Genomic DNA, 18,205 nt, shown 5'->3' on the forward strand with positions numbered 1-18,205 from the left:
CACCGGTGCAGAGGTGTGTGTGACAAAAACACTTGCAGTGCTCACATCTCATCTTTCCTTACCTTTTAGATAACATTTGGTGTTTAGCAACCGTTGTTCTCCAGATGTTCAGAGTATCTCACCAAACATGAAGGATGTGTGTTATTCAAATGTCAATGAAGTCACCAACAAAATGAGACGGATACGAAGCAAATTCTCTCATGGAATAAAACAATTATTATTATTTTTTTTTATATATATATATAAAATAAGTTGAGCAAATTTAATCTAACTTTCCCTCAATCGTTTTTGCATTATTATTATTATTTTTTTTTAAACTTAACACTTGAAAATAAACTTTTAGCAGTATTATAAACTCCAGGAGCCCTCTAGTGGAAACGGGACATCAATACATGTACTTCTTCAATCCAAAAAACAGAAAAGGGAAAAGACTGGGCTTGCTTAAAAAGTTTCCAGGTTACAATAGACACAGCAGGAGAAAAATGCATTGTCCCTGTGATACCTTACAATTGCACAGCACACCCCTACAGCCCATCACTATGTTGCATGTTATGGGAAATTTTAGTGTTAATAATACTGCTTAATTCACTTTGTTCACGTCACATCTATTTAACTAGACTACCTATAAATGCTTTATTTTTATGCTCAATCTTCAGAAAAACAAAACAAAGATATCCTTTTGAGAATAAGAATTTAATCTGTATTAATAATTCCCTTATAACTTGTCATGGTTAAGTACTCAGCACTGTTTTAGTATATGAAATGTATTTCTGAGATCTAGGAATGCATATCTAATTTTACTTTGCCATTTTTTTCTGCACTTTATGCAAGAGCAAATAGAGTTGCTCTCTTAAAACTGTAATGAAATCAGTCAAACATGACAATAATTACATGGATGCCTTTAAGTGTCCATTCAAAATACACTCAGGCCACAAGAAAATTGGCCTTACAGTTAGCAGGGAACTAAAAAAATATACAAAGTAATATTTATATAGGATATATTTTATTGAGATAAAAGAACAACACTAGAATTAACTCGGTACTCTGCATATGTTCTAAATACTAAAGACCCTCACCTTACAAAATCACTCAAAAATTAAGTATATTTCACATTTTAAAAACTTAAAGTGCAAATATTCAACACATCAAAATCAGTCAAAGATAAAAAGAAAATAAGCAGCAGTAAAATATTTTTACTGGGGGGGTGGGGGGGGGAGCATTTTAAATAGCATGGCAAATACATTCACACCACAAACACAAACTTTTCACATACACCGGTGCAGAGGTGTGTGACAAAAACACTTGCAGTGCTCACATCTTTCTTTAGCTTTAAGGTAAAGTTCCAGTGTTAAGCAACCGTTATTCTCCACTAATGTTCAGAGAACCTCAACAAACATGAAGGATGTCCGTCATTCAAATATTAATGATGCCACCAACAAAACGAGACGCATACAAATCAGATACTCTCATGCAATAAAAAGTTGTTTTTTTTTAAATATAAATATATAAAATAACCTGTGCAAATTCAATCTAACTTTCCCTCAAATGTTTTTGTATTATTTTAGAAACTTAATGCTTGAAAAGAAACTTTTAGCAGTAATACACAAACTCCAGGAGCCCTCTAGTGGACAAGGGGCTTTAATACAGCCGCTTCCTCAATCCAAAGAAAAGGCAAAAAATAAAACTCTCACCTTGCTTAAAAAGTTTACATTTACAATACACACAGCAGGAGAGAAATACATCGTACCCATGATACCTTACAATCAAACAATACACCCATCAAGCCCATCACTATGTTATGCAAAATTCTAGTGTTAATAATACTGCTTAGGAATGTGTGTTTTCACTGTACACCTATTTCACTAGACTACCTGTAAATGTTTTTTTTTTTTTTCATTTTTAACTGTTTTTGTCGATACTAATGTGAATGTTTCTTCATACCAATAAAACATGTGCCAATGTTATGAACACCCTACTCAAAAAACAAAATAAAAATCCAGCATATTTCAGATTTGCGATTGGCAAAAATCACCAAATGCTTAAACGTTACAAGCAAACAATCAGAAGAGTGAAACAGTCCGTATCTGAAGAAGGCGGCACTGAAAGCCAAAACGACAAAAGGCTCAGACAGTAGCAAGTTACTGCTGGTTAGACAGAATGGCTTCTCCAAGCATCACAATGAAGTGTCAGGTGAAGGGACAGCTATAACAGTTACATATTAATATAGGCAATTTCGTGTTGTGGTGATTAGAAATGGATGTCATTGGTTGAAGTCAGACAGAAAATCGTCAAAATGTGTACATGTGCTTAAACTATCTCCATCGAAAAAATGGCGTGCGAGTTTCAAACAGCCTGTGGTCGACCTTTGGTTGGCTTTTCCTTGAGTTGTTGAGGCTGAATTGTAAAATTTTTCACTGATTGGTGCAGATCAGACATGGGTTGGTTACCAGTTTCAACACAAACTAAGGTTTTTACAAAGTCCCACCTATACAACCACAAAAATTACTGATCATACCATCCATACGGCTAAACGGCCTGATCAGATGAAAGGGAATGTGCTGCAGTGACAAGTCTCTCCTGTAGAGGTCAGCAAAGAGTGACAAAGAACAGCTTCTAGTCACCAGACTGAAAAAAAAAATAATATTTTCCAACTTCCATTGAAAACAAAAACTTATTTTACACTTTTTCTCTGCCATATTGTGAGAATCTCAAAGCCCATGTGTTGTGAAAATATATTCTGGAAATTTTTAACACATGTCGAAGCTGGTATAAAACAGTCACTGGACAGAGTCACTTCAGAGAAACTTACTTTGCAGATAAAGATTTAAATACATGATACAAGTATCCACAAAGAGTCATTTCATAATGATCCAAGATTGGCACCCATTTTGGAATGTTCCTTTACTCAAAAAACAACACAGTTCTGGTCGGAGATGTACTTCAATTCATAAGCATAAATATTCAAAATGTTGTATTGTACAACACAACAGTAGTAACTTAAAGGATTTTGTATTTCCTTGAATCCACAGGACTACTTACAAGCTCAAATGTATACATACTCTCCCCAAAATATTTGTTACATGTCTGTTAATATCAAAATCTAGAACGTTTTTGCTGGAATTTGTACCTTTTTAAACTGGTTGCCTTTTAACAGGATTATGGTCTGCGCCATTTCAGAAGCCAAATGTTGGTTTTCCAAAAGTAGTTTTGATGTGTGTTTTGGGACACCTGACTTGTTGGAAAAACCAACCGAGTCAAAGTTTCAACCATCTGACCCAAATTGTCATCTTGAGATAAAATATTAGAATGCTTAAGAACAACGTTCAATGTTTGGGACCTTTTACCAACTGAAAATTGGTGGACCAGTGCCACTGTCCACAATGAAGCAAGTTTTACATCATCATAGAGGACAAGCCTCCTTCAAATTCCTTGCCTGATAAAGACCAGCCCTGGTTTGGACCCTCGGTTGCTGAAAAACAATTGCTTTCTGGACTCTGTTGAGATTTTAAATTTTACCCAATCGCTAACCTTTGGCCATGACATAATGCCGAGCTGAGGAAGCGTTGTTCACTGCCTCTGCTGCCAGTTCTAAAACTGCAGACATATTGTAATTTGTAAATTGACCTCATCGTTCACAGCTTTTCCTTCTGTTTGCTGATTGGCACAGTTGAATTCTACCAGAGAAATGCGGGTGAATGGGAGAAAACCCAGGCAGAGCACTGAAGTGAGATTAGAATCAGGCAGGATTGCGCAGGAAGGCAATGTCTATGTTAACAAACTCCAGCCAAAAAACTTGGACAAATGTGGGGTGTTTATGAGGACGATGATATCCAGCAGAAATCCAAACTGGTTTTGGCCCTGATCTAAACAATATTAAAAATATTTAAAAGGTATATGTTGATGATGTCAAGCAAAAATCTTTCAATTATCTACCTCTCTTGAAAAGAAGTCAAAATCCAGCCAGAACCTGGTTGATACCAAGAGAAGGTGAACATGAACATATGTAGAGACTGTATGTGTACTATATGTATATACACATACACTGTATGTGTTTTAGAATAATCTAAAACAAATTTAAACTTCTGCATCCAGTTCTGTTCTTTTTTATTATTATTAAAGGAGCAGACTGAATCATCAGGCTACCCCAACGCTCGTGTGTCTATGTACAGGCTGTTTGCTTTTGTAAAACTGTTCTCAAATAAATAAAAAACAAAAAAAAAAATCATCTTAATCTTTCAAGTGTTAGAAATTTTTCTTCAGTCACTTCAAGTATTTGAATATTTCAAACTGTCAATGTTTTGATCCAGGGATAGCTGACGCATCTACACGTCGATCGCAACGCCGTGTTTGGTCGAGATCACGTCCCTGGTTCCCGTTAGGTACATGAGCACGGAGCACAGGTGCGGAAGTGTCGCCGTGGTGCTGACGTACAGCCAGTAGGGGACGGGCGCCGTGTTGCCGAACGGACACACCCACAGGCCATGGCGCACGGCGTCCCGCACGTGGTGAGACGTCATGGAAATGAAGAGCATCCATGGCAACGAGCACCAAGAGTCTTTGAGGCGGCCAAGCCACATCAGGAAGCGGAGGGTGAGGCAGATGACTGGGATAAGGGAGGAGCAGTGGAGAGGAGGCCGCTGGGGCAGCGACACGGCAGCCTGGAGGAGGAAATTACATACTTTTAGATTATTGATATGGTCTCACTTGGCCTAAAAGAATGTGAGAAGTAGCACAGCTCTGACCTTGAGAGACAGAGATCCAGCCATGTAGAAATGGTCCAAGTCTATAATGGATGCCAGAAGGCCTGCCAGCAGCACTTCATATAAATCACTCTTTTTCCTCAGTCCGATCACAACAGCCCACGACCACAGCCCCACCAATCCGTGCGTGGCGTTGTCCAAGGCAGCACGCAGCCACAGGTGCTGCTGGATAGCGGACAGCTGGAGCGCATGATCCGCCACCACGCAGAACACCCCGAGTCCGGCTGAAGCCAACAGAGAGGCGGAGCTGAACGTCTGCAGGAGCGCCTGGGCTTTCTCCGCCTCCACGGCCAAGCTGAGAGGCACCCGAGCGCTGTCCGCCCTGAGGCCCACCCCCAGCAGGGGAGACGAGGAGGGGGAAGAGTTGAGCTTGGAGTAAAAGCCTTGCATGTCAAAAGGTGGCTAAGGGGAGCCTATCGTCAGAGAAGATCAGCAAGGTTAAGGTAGACTGCAGAAGAGGGAGAGAGAAAGGAAGGATTCAACGTTTGGAATGAAACAGAAACTACAGAAGAACATCATGGCAGGGTTTCTGCAGGGTTCACCAACTCAAATTTGAGACAATTGTGAATGTCATTTAAGACCTATCTCCACAGAAATGTACACTAATGTACGCTAATTAGTGTGAATGCTGCTTAGGCCTGTCGCGATAAACGATAAATCAATTAATGATAAATTAAACCTATCGACCTCATTTTAATTATCAGCTTTATCGTCTCTTCCTGCCTTTTTTTCCCCCCTTTCTCCCGATGACACTGAATGAAAAAAGGCTCAGCTCCGGTGTTCTCCACTGACCCTCCCTTCCCATTTCCTTAGTGTAACAGCCATTATTTTGGACTTGTACTTTAGCCCAAAATAATGGCAACAAGTCCAGTTAAATAATATTGATATCAGGCATTAATCAATGCTTTACTAGAATCTACCTGTGATGCATGTGGCTGGAGTCCTGACTGAATGAAAATCATTATAACCTATTTATGTCACGTTAACGAAGAACAGCTGGAAACTTACCGGGTTCATCAACTGCGGTAGCAATTTGGCTCCAACTCCTCCCCTTGTCATTTCTACATTCTTTCTCGAAATGTTGAATAAACATTAATGTTGTTTCCACATATCATCTCCGATGTCCGCTGGACTTCGGGTTGCGCCGTGTCAGCTGTTTCGGATTCCCCTCGTTATTTCCCCTCAGAAAGCGTGGAGGAGAATCCGCGCTTTCTGATTGGCTACCTGTCAATCAGCTCTAACGCTCCCGGTCGGGGAAAACCGCTGATTTAGATCGAAGCGGCCACGACGATCTAAATCATACTGCAGAATGATCGGTTACGAAATCACCAGCGACAATCTTAGATCGGCCAACGATCTAAGATTATCTTAAGGGGAAAATGGGGGCAAAAAATCGTGTAGTGTGAACTACTGCATTAGGTAGTCGGATGTGTCCATCTTCTCTATTTAAATCTAGTGATTACTGAAGGGCAATATAGTATACAGACTTCATAATCTGCACTCTTTTGGTTGAATGCAGTATTTATTTCACTTTGGCTTTATGTTAAGTTTTTATTCAAGTACGTTTTTTGTTAATGGAAACTGAGAATCCATTTCATTTTTGTTTTTGGTTGCTTTATTTAGTTTATCAGTTCCAGTGTTATGTGTTCGTTTGAAAATAAAGTGTATCCATCTATGGCAGGAAATAGCTGCATTATTAGTCATTTCCATTAAATCAGTGTCAAAAGGTATTGAAACAATATTATTGTTTATTGCAATAATTTTTTTAGACAATTAATCGCTCAGCAAAATTTGTTATCGTGACAGGCCTAATGCTGCTGTCTTTAGGTATTGACATCATCTATGGCTTATAAAAAAATTGCTTTTTGTGATCATCTTGGGCGCCACTAAAATGAAAGAAAGTACTTGGAAAAACTATTTCCAAGTACTTTAACCTGGAAACACCATTCAAGCTTCATATCATTCAACTACTTTTTCATACCTTTTACAGATTTAATGTAGTCACTCTTTAAGTTTTTGCTTTCAGAAATAAAAAAGCGCTCGCCCACCAACTCAGAGTTCAAGTCTAATTTCAACTCTAATTCCAGCACCAAAGAGGTGATTCTCAAAAAAACATGGCATTCAGCACATGATTAACTGAAAGATGAGGCATCTCTTCTACATTCCTTTAAGACAGTGGTGCCCAAAGTCGGTACTCGAGGGCCGGCATCCTGCATGTTTTAGATCTCCCCCTGGTTTAATGTGCCTGGATGAAATTAGAAGGCCTAAGAAAAATACTGACTTCCTGAAAAGGTTGTTGCCACCAGCAGGGACAGAACTAAAACATGCAGGATGCCGGCCCTTGAAGACTGACTTTGGGCACTTCTGCTTTAAGTTATGTAGTACAGGCAACTGCCATTAGATCTAAGATATCAACCAAGTTCCTCATTTTTAAAAGAACACACTTTGCTAAGTACTGACACCCAATGACATATTTTTCTTATTTGGTAATGTGGTAACTATAAACATATATTTTATTAATATGCCAGTGTTTCCCCAATTCTTGTCCTTAAGGCACACTGCCTGTTTCCTTTTTTTTTTAAAAAAAAACACACCTGATTCAGATGTCTACCTTTTGTCAGTTATCACATTAATTCCCAATAAAATACAATGAAGTTCGTGGTTACGTATTATATAACTCAATCCATGGGCAAGGCACTGTAAGCAAACCATTATTGCTCAAACAGCTTCAGTCATGTCAGAGTAAACCCTGAGGGAATATAAGAAAATGTCTCCGAGTCTGATGTAACTGACTGAAATGTGGGACAGCCTCATTCATTCCCACATTTAAGCACAGCCTGACAGTAAGATCCAGCGCGTAAAAAATAATTAGCTGTTATTTATATCCCAGCCTCGTCGTCGATCCTGCAACCACATATCAATTTTAGAGAGAGAGCTGGACACAAATATTTCTCCATAAAGCGCATTTCATCGAGCTACAGTGACGTTAGTGACGCTGACTGAAAGACAGCGGTGAGGAACAAGATGTTGCTTTGTGTAGGCGGCGGACAGCGGCTGTCAGCGGCGGATGCAGTCAACAGTCTCCTTCACGAATGACGCGCTTCGTCTCACACCGCATCACAATATTTAACATTTGCTTATCTTATCACTTGGTTGCGATTAAGAGCAACTAGTTGAAACATATCAAGTTACTCACCCCATAGCACAGCATCAAACACCCTGCTGCTAGGGCTTCCGGGTCTTCTTCTGCTGTGTTTTGCAAGAGTCTTCCACGCTTCACGTTGCTGCCACCTACTGGTCATTGATGGAATAATAAGTACAGCGTGTGGAACATAGCGGATTTGGAAGGATTGTGAATATTGGTGTAGAACCATCAAAATATAGCAACATTTCTCAATTTACGATCAAACCAAACTATAGTGTATAGTTTGATCCAGTGTGATATTATCTTTAGTTGTTTTGGACAAACAAACGAAGAAATAATAAAGTTTAAGTAAAATAGATGCATGTCAACAAAAAAACATATTTAGATGGGGAAAAAACATTACCAATACCACATTCTAAAAGTAAAACATTCTTTGAAAATTTATAGGAATTTATGAGAGCAATTGCAACTGAACTTGGTATTTCTAATACAGACAATTTAGAGGGTCTTTAACGATTTTGGGACCCTAATTTATTATATTTGTATGGTACTGTGTCATACAACCTTACCTTTTGGATGAGTTGGATCAGGTAATAATATTTTAGCCTTCATTCAGCCTTCAGCAACATAATTGTTCATTAATTCATCAGAAAGTTTTACCTGCAAAACACGAAGGTAAAGTCTATTATTTTTATCAATATTTTTTTGCCTTTGATGAAACAAGCAGTTTTTATGCACAGGATGTTTTCAAGGTTTTTCCTCCTATGATGGTTTTCCTCATTCTGTCTCTTTCAGCTTCTTTTGTCTGGGATGTTCACTGAGCTCTTCCTTCCTCGGGGCCATCTTCCTGATATATTCTTAGAGCATGGATGTTTCATCTTGGATAGTGGCTCTGATGCTTGCTATTCATCTGCCTCCTTCTTTGCACTTAGTGTACAATGTGTAGCCTGTGGATACTGGGTTTCGGGGGGAATTCACCAAGCATTGTGAGCAGCTTTCATCTGTGGTCTGAATTTCCTCCTTTGGCTGACTTATTACCCCAACAGAGTAACTGATTACTGGCAAGGCATAGCTGTGGACCGCCAGGACCTTGCGCTTGCCATTAAGCTTTTAGTAAAACTAAATAAATAAGAATGTATCTTCAGGCAACTCATGAAATTAGTCAGGATTTAGAGCAAAGCAAAGTTTCTAATTCACATTGGTTAAATATAAGTGACCTTCATAGATTCTGTGGTAACATCTTTCTTTCACTTGGGTCATTGAGTGCTAATTCTACTAAAGACCATAACATCTTTCAACACTAATATATGTTGTTGGGATTCAAGAGCACTGCTTTGGGCTGGTTTGAGTCATATTTATTTTATTTATTTTAATTTGTACATGTACAGTTGAGTCAAAAAAGTGTTTGCCCCCATACAGATTTCTTCTGTTTTTGCTTTTATCCCCACTGTTTGTTTGTTACGTTTAGATGTTTCAGAATATAAAAAAAAAATCTTTTTCCACAATAAATAAAAGTAAAAACTAAATGTAGTTTTTAAATGATGATTTTGTTCACTAAGGAGTCTGGGGGCTTATCTAAACTGACTGGACAGTATGAGAAAAAGCGCTTAACCCCTAATGTTAATTAATTGTGACTGAGCTAATTTTCTTTTTTTAACTGGGCTGAATTTCACAAGTCAAAGCCCATTCCTGATTATTATCTGACCTGGAAAGTTAACAATTGGTTTAAACATAAACCCTCTTGAAAGATTTCCAAAAGCAGAGCATCATTAAAAAAAACAACAAAAAAACAAATCTTCAAATTAAAAACAAAGAGTAGCAAAGCTATTTCAAAGCTAACCAAAGTCAGTGTATTTATTTACTACAGAAGAAAACATGCAGCACTGATAAGCCCGTCCAGGAGAGGCTGGTCAAAAAAACAAAAAAACAAAAAAACAAACCAACACTAAATAAAATAGGAAACTCTGCAGGTCGCACTGGCCTCATGTAAAGTCAGTGTTCAAATTTAACAATTAGAAAAAGACTGAACAGAAATAGCCTCCTTGGGAGAGGGCTCTCCACATCGCTCCTGGATAAAATAAATTATTTCTGTAAAGGAGAAATGACCAGAACACACTGCCAGTTATAAACATTTGATGTCAGTCATTGCTCAACTAGATCCGAGGTTTAGGGTTTCTTCTTCTTCTGCTTTTTTTTTTTTTTTTTTTTTTTTACACAGGGCCATATCAGTTTGGATAGCTATGCTGCTTAATGAACAATTACTCAGTGTATCTTTATTGAATATAAAATTTTATTTGATGATCTGAAGCATTTAAGTGTGACGACAAAGAAAAAGCAAAAATAAATCTGTAAGGAGGCCATGGGTAGCAGGTGAAAAATAAGAATGATTTTTTTTTTTTTTTTTTTGCGACAGTAGTTATATATCTCTTGATAACAAAGTTTAATTTATGTAAAAGAGATGCAAATTCAAAATTGCATATAAAATGTAAAATATTTACCACAAGAGGGGGCAGGAGACCACATAATAATAACTTGGCACTATTAACACTAAAAATGATAAATTAAAGAAGGTAAGGTAAGGTAATTTTATTTATATAGCACATTTTCAGCAACAAAGCAATTCAAAGTGCTTGCCTTGTAAACTGATGTTAATGAGAATCTAATCTAATAATCAAAAGAAGGAATTTTCCTTCAATCCAAATCCAAAACGACGCCTGTGGGAAATATTACACCATTAGTTCAGATAAAAATGGAATTTCCAGAGTCAAGCTTTCAGGCAGAGTGAGTCCAGCACTAAATTGTGACTGGCAGATGATATTATCTCCTGCGGTTAATTTTAGGCAAACCTGCTGAGTGGAAGATTTTTAAAATAGATGCATTTGCTCGAATGCTGAAACTTGGCAGGCGATAAATTTAAATTTCACTTCTCATATGAAAAATCCAATTTTAATGATGTCTCTATTAAATATCTGGGATTGTGTAAGGCAAATTTAATCCCTTTTAATGAAATGTCTTTATTACAATCGTTTGCTTAATCGTATCTCTGTGGGCCGTCATTAAGGATTCCATATTTTACTCAGGAGCCTGTTTTTTCTTTTGTTTCCAATTATGTTCTGTCTAATCTCTGATATTCATTCTGCTTATTGCTTCCCCCCCCCCCACATCTGCATACGGAGCGGAGCCGCAGCGCACATCTGCTTTGTCATTTGAAGGACCCGTCTCTGCCTTTGATGTGCTGGATTGTTGTTCTGCTTCACAATGAGCCGTCTTAATTTTGAGGACGTACAAAGAGGGAGATGAGATGACTCAGTAGTCATGTGACTTATCAAAGCCTGCATATTCTATATTGCGATTTTAGCATCAAAGAAAATCACAAACTACTTTATTACACTGACCTTTTTCAGAATTTAGGATTATCATGGGTTTGGCATGGGGGGGAAAAAACTCCCAAACAAAATTCACACACTGCTGCAAAGTTATTGCAATGATCGTTTACATTGGTTTGGTTTTTAAGTCCCACTAATGAAGCTAGTTGTGAATGGGTTGCCTGTTTTCATCCATTTAAGATATGTGCTTGGACAGGACATTTTTTCACCAGTTTTGATCTTGTCCTTATTCCGCACTCTTGCAAATGTGTAATAAATACTAAAGACCCTGTGTCCTAGCAACAGTGCTGAGTTTTGCTGCTAACATGTACACAAGAGACCCTCGATATGAACCTTAGTTTATAATATTCAAAAGCTTTGTATGATTCAGAACCTTGGAGAGAACCACGGAGATTTAAGAGCCTTTCAGCACCAGAGACAGAGGATGGAATTGTTTAGTGTCTCTGCTTCCCTCTAGTGGACAAACAACAAATTACTTTAATTCCAGTCCATTAATTCCCATCAACCTGTAGTGTTTCCTCATTCGTTGATTCATTCACAGTAGGGTTCACTATCACTTATAGTGATATTTACAGTTTGTTTAGATGCGTTTGGTCTGCTTTTCTGTTTGTATCTACTGAATGCTATTTTTTCATCAAATGCATTAAAGGTGTTTAAGAAAAAAAATGTTTTTGATTGAGTTGGGTACTTTTTAGTTCATGGTGATTTAACTTAAGTATAATAACAAACACAAAGCTCAATGTTTTATTGAGTCAATATAAAAGCACATCACAACCAGTAATTATTTTTAAGCAATATTCAACGTTCACAATTTTAGCAAACTTTGACCACAGATGACAAACGTAAACAACATACTGCTGCTAAATGAGCAAGTGAGCGAAATAAAACAAGAGTGGTTTAAAAAACTAAATAGAAATCCAGCTTCCATAGAAAAATGATATAGAGGAATTGAAAAAACATGCATTGAGATTTTTATATGAAAGAATTTTAAGAACATCAACTAAGGAGCTTTAGCAGAGGAAAAGGAGGCAGTAAGATGTAAGTATTTAAAAAGGTGAGAGCCCAGAAGCGGGTGCAGAGGTGAGAGGGAAGCAGATATCACGCCATTCATCCCGTTTTCTGTGAAAGGTCAAACCAGTCATTAGACCCGGCCAGTGCGGCTGGAACTGACAAGCTCTGGATAGTGCACACACACACACGCGTGCACATACACACACAGATACACTCCTTCCCATTTACTTGAGGTTAATGTGGATCACTCCCTGGCTGCAGACAATGAAGGTAAGCCTGGACATTTCAGTTGTAATTTAATTAAAGTTTTACAGGTTTAAATTCAAGTTTCGCAAATCCTGTTTTTCGACTAGAGGAGCAAAACCGCGGTGGATTCTCTGCACTGACAATGACGAGGATAATAAAACCGGTGTCCTCTGCACCCTCCTTATTGAATTCATTGTCATTGTAAATATTAATTGAGTTCTCATTGACACCCTCATTAAATTAAAGAAAAAGGCCAGCCACTATATACGAGCGGGGACGGAAGAGAGGAAAGAGTAATGAATGCGGTTCCACGCCAGCGGAGCGCCGCTCTGCACACCCCCCCCCCCCACACACACACACACACACACACACAGAGGACCCCAGCTGACAGCTGTTAGATGGTGTATTGATTTGTCCTCGGCCTCCAAATCGGCCTGCCAGAGCTTGTCAGCATAATGACAGAAAGAGAGCTTGAGAGAAAGATGAGGCAGACAGTTGGACAGACTGAGGAGAGACAGACAGGGAGAGTGAGAGCAAAAGGTCAGAAAGGAAATTTTGACCCCATCACGCTTTCCTGCAATTTTTTTTTTCCGTCTTAAAGGTACATGCGTGAAAGTTGATCCTAAACGGTCTTGTATGAGTTTTACCTTTAATGTGGCGCTACCTCCCCCCCCCCCCCTTTTAAAGTTTAAATGAATAAACCCCTCTTAAAGAGACAACACACTTCCTTGCAATTGTGATAAAAAAGTGTGTAAAAAAAAAAACCCAACTTAAAATAAATTCTGATTTTATTGTAGATGCAACTTCACAGTAAATAAATAAAATAAACATATCATTAAATCCTGCTTTTATCTCATTCATACAAAATGATGTCACCGCTACAAGACGCTTCAGAAATCCTTCAAATTTCAGATAAACTTAATTAAAATGGTTGTCTTTGGTAAATATGTGTAAAAAGCATCACAATGAGTCAATCAACCACCACAGTAGCACCATCTCAAAATTGCATGTTAGGATGTTTGTAGTACCGTTTACTACAGTGCAAGAAGCTGCATAATGTTTTATAAATAAAACTACAAGGAAAAATTGACTAGACTTTTCTTATGCTGTTTTCCCCCCCAGAGGTTTATTATCTGTCCCAAGTAATGGAGGGGAAGATCTGGGTTTAGGAAGCTTGGTGATAAGTCGTCTGTCTCAGACTCTGTCAGGTTTCCTGTGATTGGTTCTTCATATTCATCCAAAGTGTGGAACGTTTATTGTCAAAGCAGATGAAGTGCAGATGATTCTAACTGAAAGATCTCTTTCAACACGTTAACACTGAGGATGAAAAGATTTGCACGGTCAAGTGATGTGACAGTAAACCTGCGTTCGTGCTACAGAGCCACAAGACACTTGCCAAAAATAGGATGAAAACCTGAAAAGGTAAGAGATCCAGTGACCAGGTATCGTCAATGAATTCAACTACAAGGTAGGTTTAAGTGACCTTATCGATAGAATGAGGGGCTGAACAAGGAAATGGACACCGAGGGTTCTGACGCAATTTACACATCTGGCTTCAGCTGACAGCTGTCTGCTGTACCACACAGACCTCACTGTATGTGACACACCAAGGAGGAACGTCACGCAGTTTCCTGAAATTTGTTTGGAAGTGGCCATGATTTTCTTCTCTCAGAATGACAACTCTGACCTTTCAGAGTGGGAAAAAGCATCGAGTGAACGTCGTGCCCCGTGTCTCAGTCCTGAGGACGGGTAATGCCCATCTGCCAGAGGCGGTAAACCTGAAGAGAGCAAAGCGCTGCAGAGCAAACGGTAGCTCTGGGAAAGCTTGAGTGCAGCCTTACATGCGAGGTGTTTCTCTTCTTACTGGCAGATCGCAACTGTTACAAAAGCCTTTCACTCCGAGCTTTAAACAGGAAAAAAAAAAGCTTGAGGTAGATTTGAAATGTTTCATGCTTCATGCCATGTTCAGGAGTTTAAATAAACAATTTAAACAGCAGCAATGGAAAATGTTTGGAGAGTTTTTCCTACTTTGAAGCGACATACGTCTTCCCATAGGTGTTAGCCATCACTTTAAATGAGCCATATTGATCAAACGGGCACAATTATGGTTTAGCATTTTGTCTCGACACAGGCATACAATTACGCAGGCATCAAGGAAAGAGCTGTGCATATCGTTACTCAGTTGTGACATGATTGTGCTCTATTGACATTTAAAACGAATGTGCTCATACGAGGACGTCGTTTTTCCTCAGAAACTACATCAGCAACAAAGAGCAGATAATGTCCTAACAGTTTTTAGTGCTTTTTACTGCATTGTCAGCCATTGAGAAGGCAGAAAAAAAATCCATTGTAAAACAACGTTCCTAAAACCATAAAAAAAAAACATGGACATACAGTACAGCTTGTTCCTAAAACAGAGAATAGTAGTGGCTATGTCTATTTTCTCTTTAGAAACGATCTGCTGTAATATTCTATAGTTATCAAAAGGTTGAAGATCTTTCCAGGATTTCATATTCATCTCTTTTGTTTCACAACTCGTGGCAGTGGGACATTTATATTACATGCTTGAATAGCTGCGAGTCAAAATATCATAAAAAATTTCCCTCTCTGTTATGTTTTTTTTTTTTTTAGAGGCATGAACAGAGTTCATTTTGAAGCACCTGTAGGAAGTTTCCCAAGCTGCTGTGTTATTATCACTTTATTAAGTCAGAGGGTGTGAGAGAAATAATCTCCTTCGGCAGACCAATTAGTTTGGCTGCATCAAATACGAAATTGGCACTTTAGTCATAAAGCATTAACCTAGAGAGGAATGGAGGAGGAATGAGTAAAAAGGCATTTTACTCATTTATACAAGGGCTAACAGTATGTGTAAAGAGCACTATGTTATAATTAACTGATCAGGTATAGCTTCCTTTTTATCATGTTTCAATTCTTTAGACCATCTGAGTATTTTTATGAACCCCTTTAACTCAGAGTAAGCTTATCTTTTTAGAAAGCTGAGTTTCATTTTTCTAGCTACATTCAGGTCCAATTACACAACTTTCAGACTTAAGAAACACGTCTACTGAAATTGTGGGTAAAAGACCCTTAAATGCGAAACTTTGCCGCAATCTAAGAAATTCAGGACTTGATGAGAAATAATCGGCATCCGTCAGATTCACCCAGAACACAAAGAACGAGTTGTGGAAGGAATCACAGTGGCAGAGATCTAGACAACTTGCATTAATTGAACCATAATTCTGCATAGCGATCATTGCACCACTAGTTATTAGGCAGAACTTATTCAAATATTTAGTTTTTTGTCTGGTACTTAATAGTTTTTCTTTTATGATCTCAAATATTTAAATGTGATACGAAAAGACAGGAAAGTCTGGTTTGTAAACGATTCAAGGGACATTTGGTCCAGTTATCTTTCTTTATGTGTGATGTAACAAAAAGATGATATAAATAAAGTAACAAAAAACCACATCTTGGTTCCAGAGATGAGGTGAAATAGACTTTACGGCAATGTCTGGAAGATATGTAAAGAATCTGGATGAGTTTATCAAAGTGCATTCTTTGAATGAAAAACAAAAACTCACTCTTTTCCTTCTCTTTCTCGCAGGGGAACAGAAGCTACTCATCTTTGCTGCGATGAATCACAAGATAAAGATTTTTATGACTCACCCGATTGTACTACGGCGTTAGTCGAGCTTGATTTGCTGACAGTGTTTTCACGCTGATCCCTTTTACTTTTCACGCGTTGACAACTTGATATTTATGACAAAAAAAGTGTTTTTCAACATTTTTCACAAAGCCACTGTGAAAAGATGAACTGAACATAACAAACAGACATTAGTCAGATGATAACGCTGCTGTGTTTGAATTGGTTCAACACTTCTCTTGCCATCATTTTTCCCAGGCGTTTGATACCATTTGAAATGCTGAACATATGGTTGTTACTTATGCATTTGGTTTTTTCTTCTACCGTTCTTAATTTTTTTGTACAGCACTTTCGTCCACTGTCATTTTTAATGTGCTTCACAAATAAAATGGATTGGATTGGATCAAGGCTGAAAACAAATTAATTTATTATGATTTTATTATATGAGGATTCCAGCAGTGAACCTACTGACAGTATGTGAATTATGACTTTTGCTTGACTTTTTGCTGAATCGATTGTCTTTATACTGTTTCACAGAATTTCCTCAAGCTTTACGGAGATAATCCAGAAACTATTATTTTTTTGATCTTAGAAACTCATGGATTGAGATCGATGCTCAATTGGGCTCAAAATGCTGTTGAATTATTTAAATTTTTATGCTTTTATCTATCAAAGTGTTGCTTTTTATGCAACACTTTATTTTCTGACTTTCCTTTGATGTTCAGTAAAGCACTTTGGATTGCATTGTGTATGAATTGGATTATAAACATTCATTATACCACTGATTTGTGATATGTCACAACAATAATAACCGATGAATATCAGACATGCACTTAATGAACTTGGATTGGTCTCGAGCGCCATCTTACTTTTTTATTTGTGACCAAATCTCACACTCTCCTTTTCTGACATAAAATGTCAGAATTATAATATTTTATGTCAGAATTCTGAATTGTAGCTGATAAAACTTTGAACTTACGATATAAAAATAGATTTCTAATTAGTCAAAAAAAGCGTTCCTAGTTTCCACCCAAGTAATAGAATATAAAATTAAGCTTCGATTTATACGGTTGGCTTATATATTTTTTACTTTATCAAACATTTAATAGTCATTAGCTTGATAAAAAATATTAATGTCTTATTCCATACAATTATTTCAAATTCTAAATACATAATATTTCTGGCAGAATCTATCTGCTTTAATTTTGTGATTAAAGTTGCTAATTGGGGAGGAAAGAATGCATCTGTGTGACGACATTTTGATACGGTAATCTTTGAAGGTGATTATTAAAAGAGATACACCAACTCGCTACATTTCCATTGTGTCCTACTCTAAAAGGCGACATGAAAATGATGCCAGTTCATCAGAGTTCATTGTGAAATGGTCACATTTAATGGTTGAAACCTGTCATTGTATATACATCTATAAAAAAGACCCCAGGTACAGGTTACGACATTCTAATGCTAATACATACATTATTATTATCATTATTAATAATATTAAATAATAAACTTTGTTCATTGTTAAAGTTACATATCATAGTTTACAAAATAGAATCAAGAAAGTAAGCCATTATGAATGTCTGAAAAAAAAACAAAACAAAAAAAAAACAAGGGGACAAACAAAAAACTAAAGCCCTATATGCATCTTTTTATTATTTGTCCATAAAATTCAAAAATTACAATAAACACATCAATATTCATTTGAATAACATAATAATACCTGCTGATATTGGCTATTAAAATGTAAACTGAAAAATAATAAAAATGTTTGTAAAGGCGCCAGACTTTGGAAAGCAAACAGATTCATGTTACTGTTTTTCTTTTTATTACAGCATAGAGCAGAAACAGAAACCAACATACTGTAGCTCATGTCAGACCCAAAACGCAACGTTGCTGTGAAAACAAAGTCAAACCAAACGCAAATTTGTGAGAAAACAAATGTTCCGTCTGAAAACCACTTTATTTTTGTTCTTTTTTATTTTTATTTCATTTTTATTTACCTTATTTTGTA

General features: G+C 37.4%; 1 protein-coding gene across 1 annotated transcript; it reads right to left on the reverse strand.

The window, feature by feature from the left end:
• Positions 1-1,208: 1,208 nt before the first annotated feature.
• On the reverse strand, positions 1,209-8,066 carry tmem267 (transmembrane protein 267). The gene is made up of 3 exons (XM_015047585.1): positions 7,957-8,066; positions 4,743-5,208; positions 1,209-4,658 (listed from the first exon to the last, which is right to left on the reverse strand). Exons 2-3 carry the CDS (start codon positions 5,148-5,150, stop codon positions 4,323-4,325), a joined length of 744 nt encoding a protein of 247 aa, XP_014903071.1. The 5' UTR covers positions 5,151-5,208; positions 7,957-8,066; the 3' UTR covers positions 1,209-4,322.
• Positions 8,067-18,205: the final 10,139 nt, after the last annotated feature.

Source organism: Poecilia latipinna, unplaced genomic scaffold, assembly GCF_001443285.1.
Source record: "Poecilia latipinna isolate Pla-1442-1.1 unplaced genomic scaffold, P_latipinna-1.0 Scaffold834, whole genome shotgun sequence".
Lineage (NCBI taxonomy): Eukaryota > Metazoa > Chordata > Actinopteri > Cyprinodontiformes > Poeciliidae > Poecilia > Poecilia latipinna.

Excerpts from the sequence above, each read along its gene's own strand:
- tmem267 (XM_015047585.1), bottom strand. The coding sequence starts at position 5,150 with ATGCAAGGCTTTTACTCCAAGCTCAACTCTTCCCCCTCCTCGTCTCCC. Across the intron at positions 4,659-4,742 it reads CTGGATCTCTGTCTCTCAAG|GCTGCCGTGTCGCTGCCCCA; the intron begins GTCAGAGCTGTG and ends TTCCTCCTCCAG.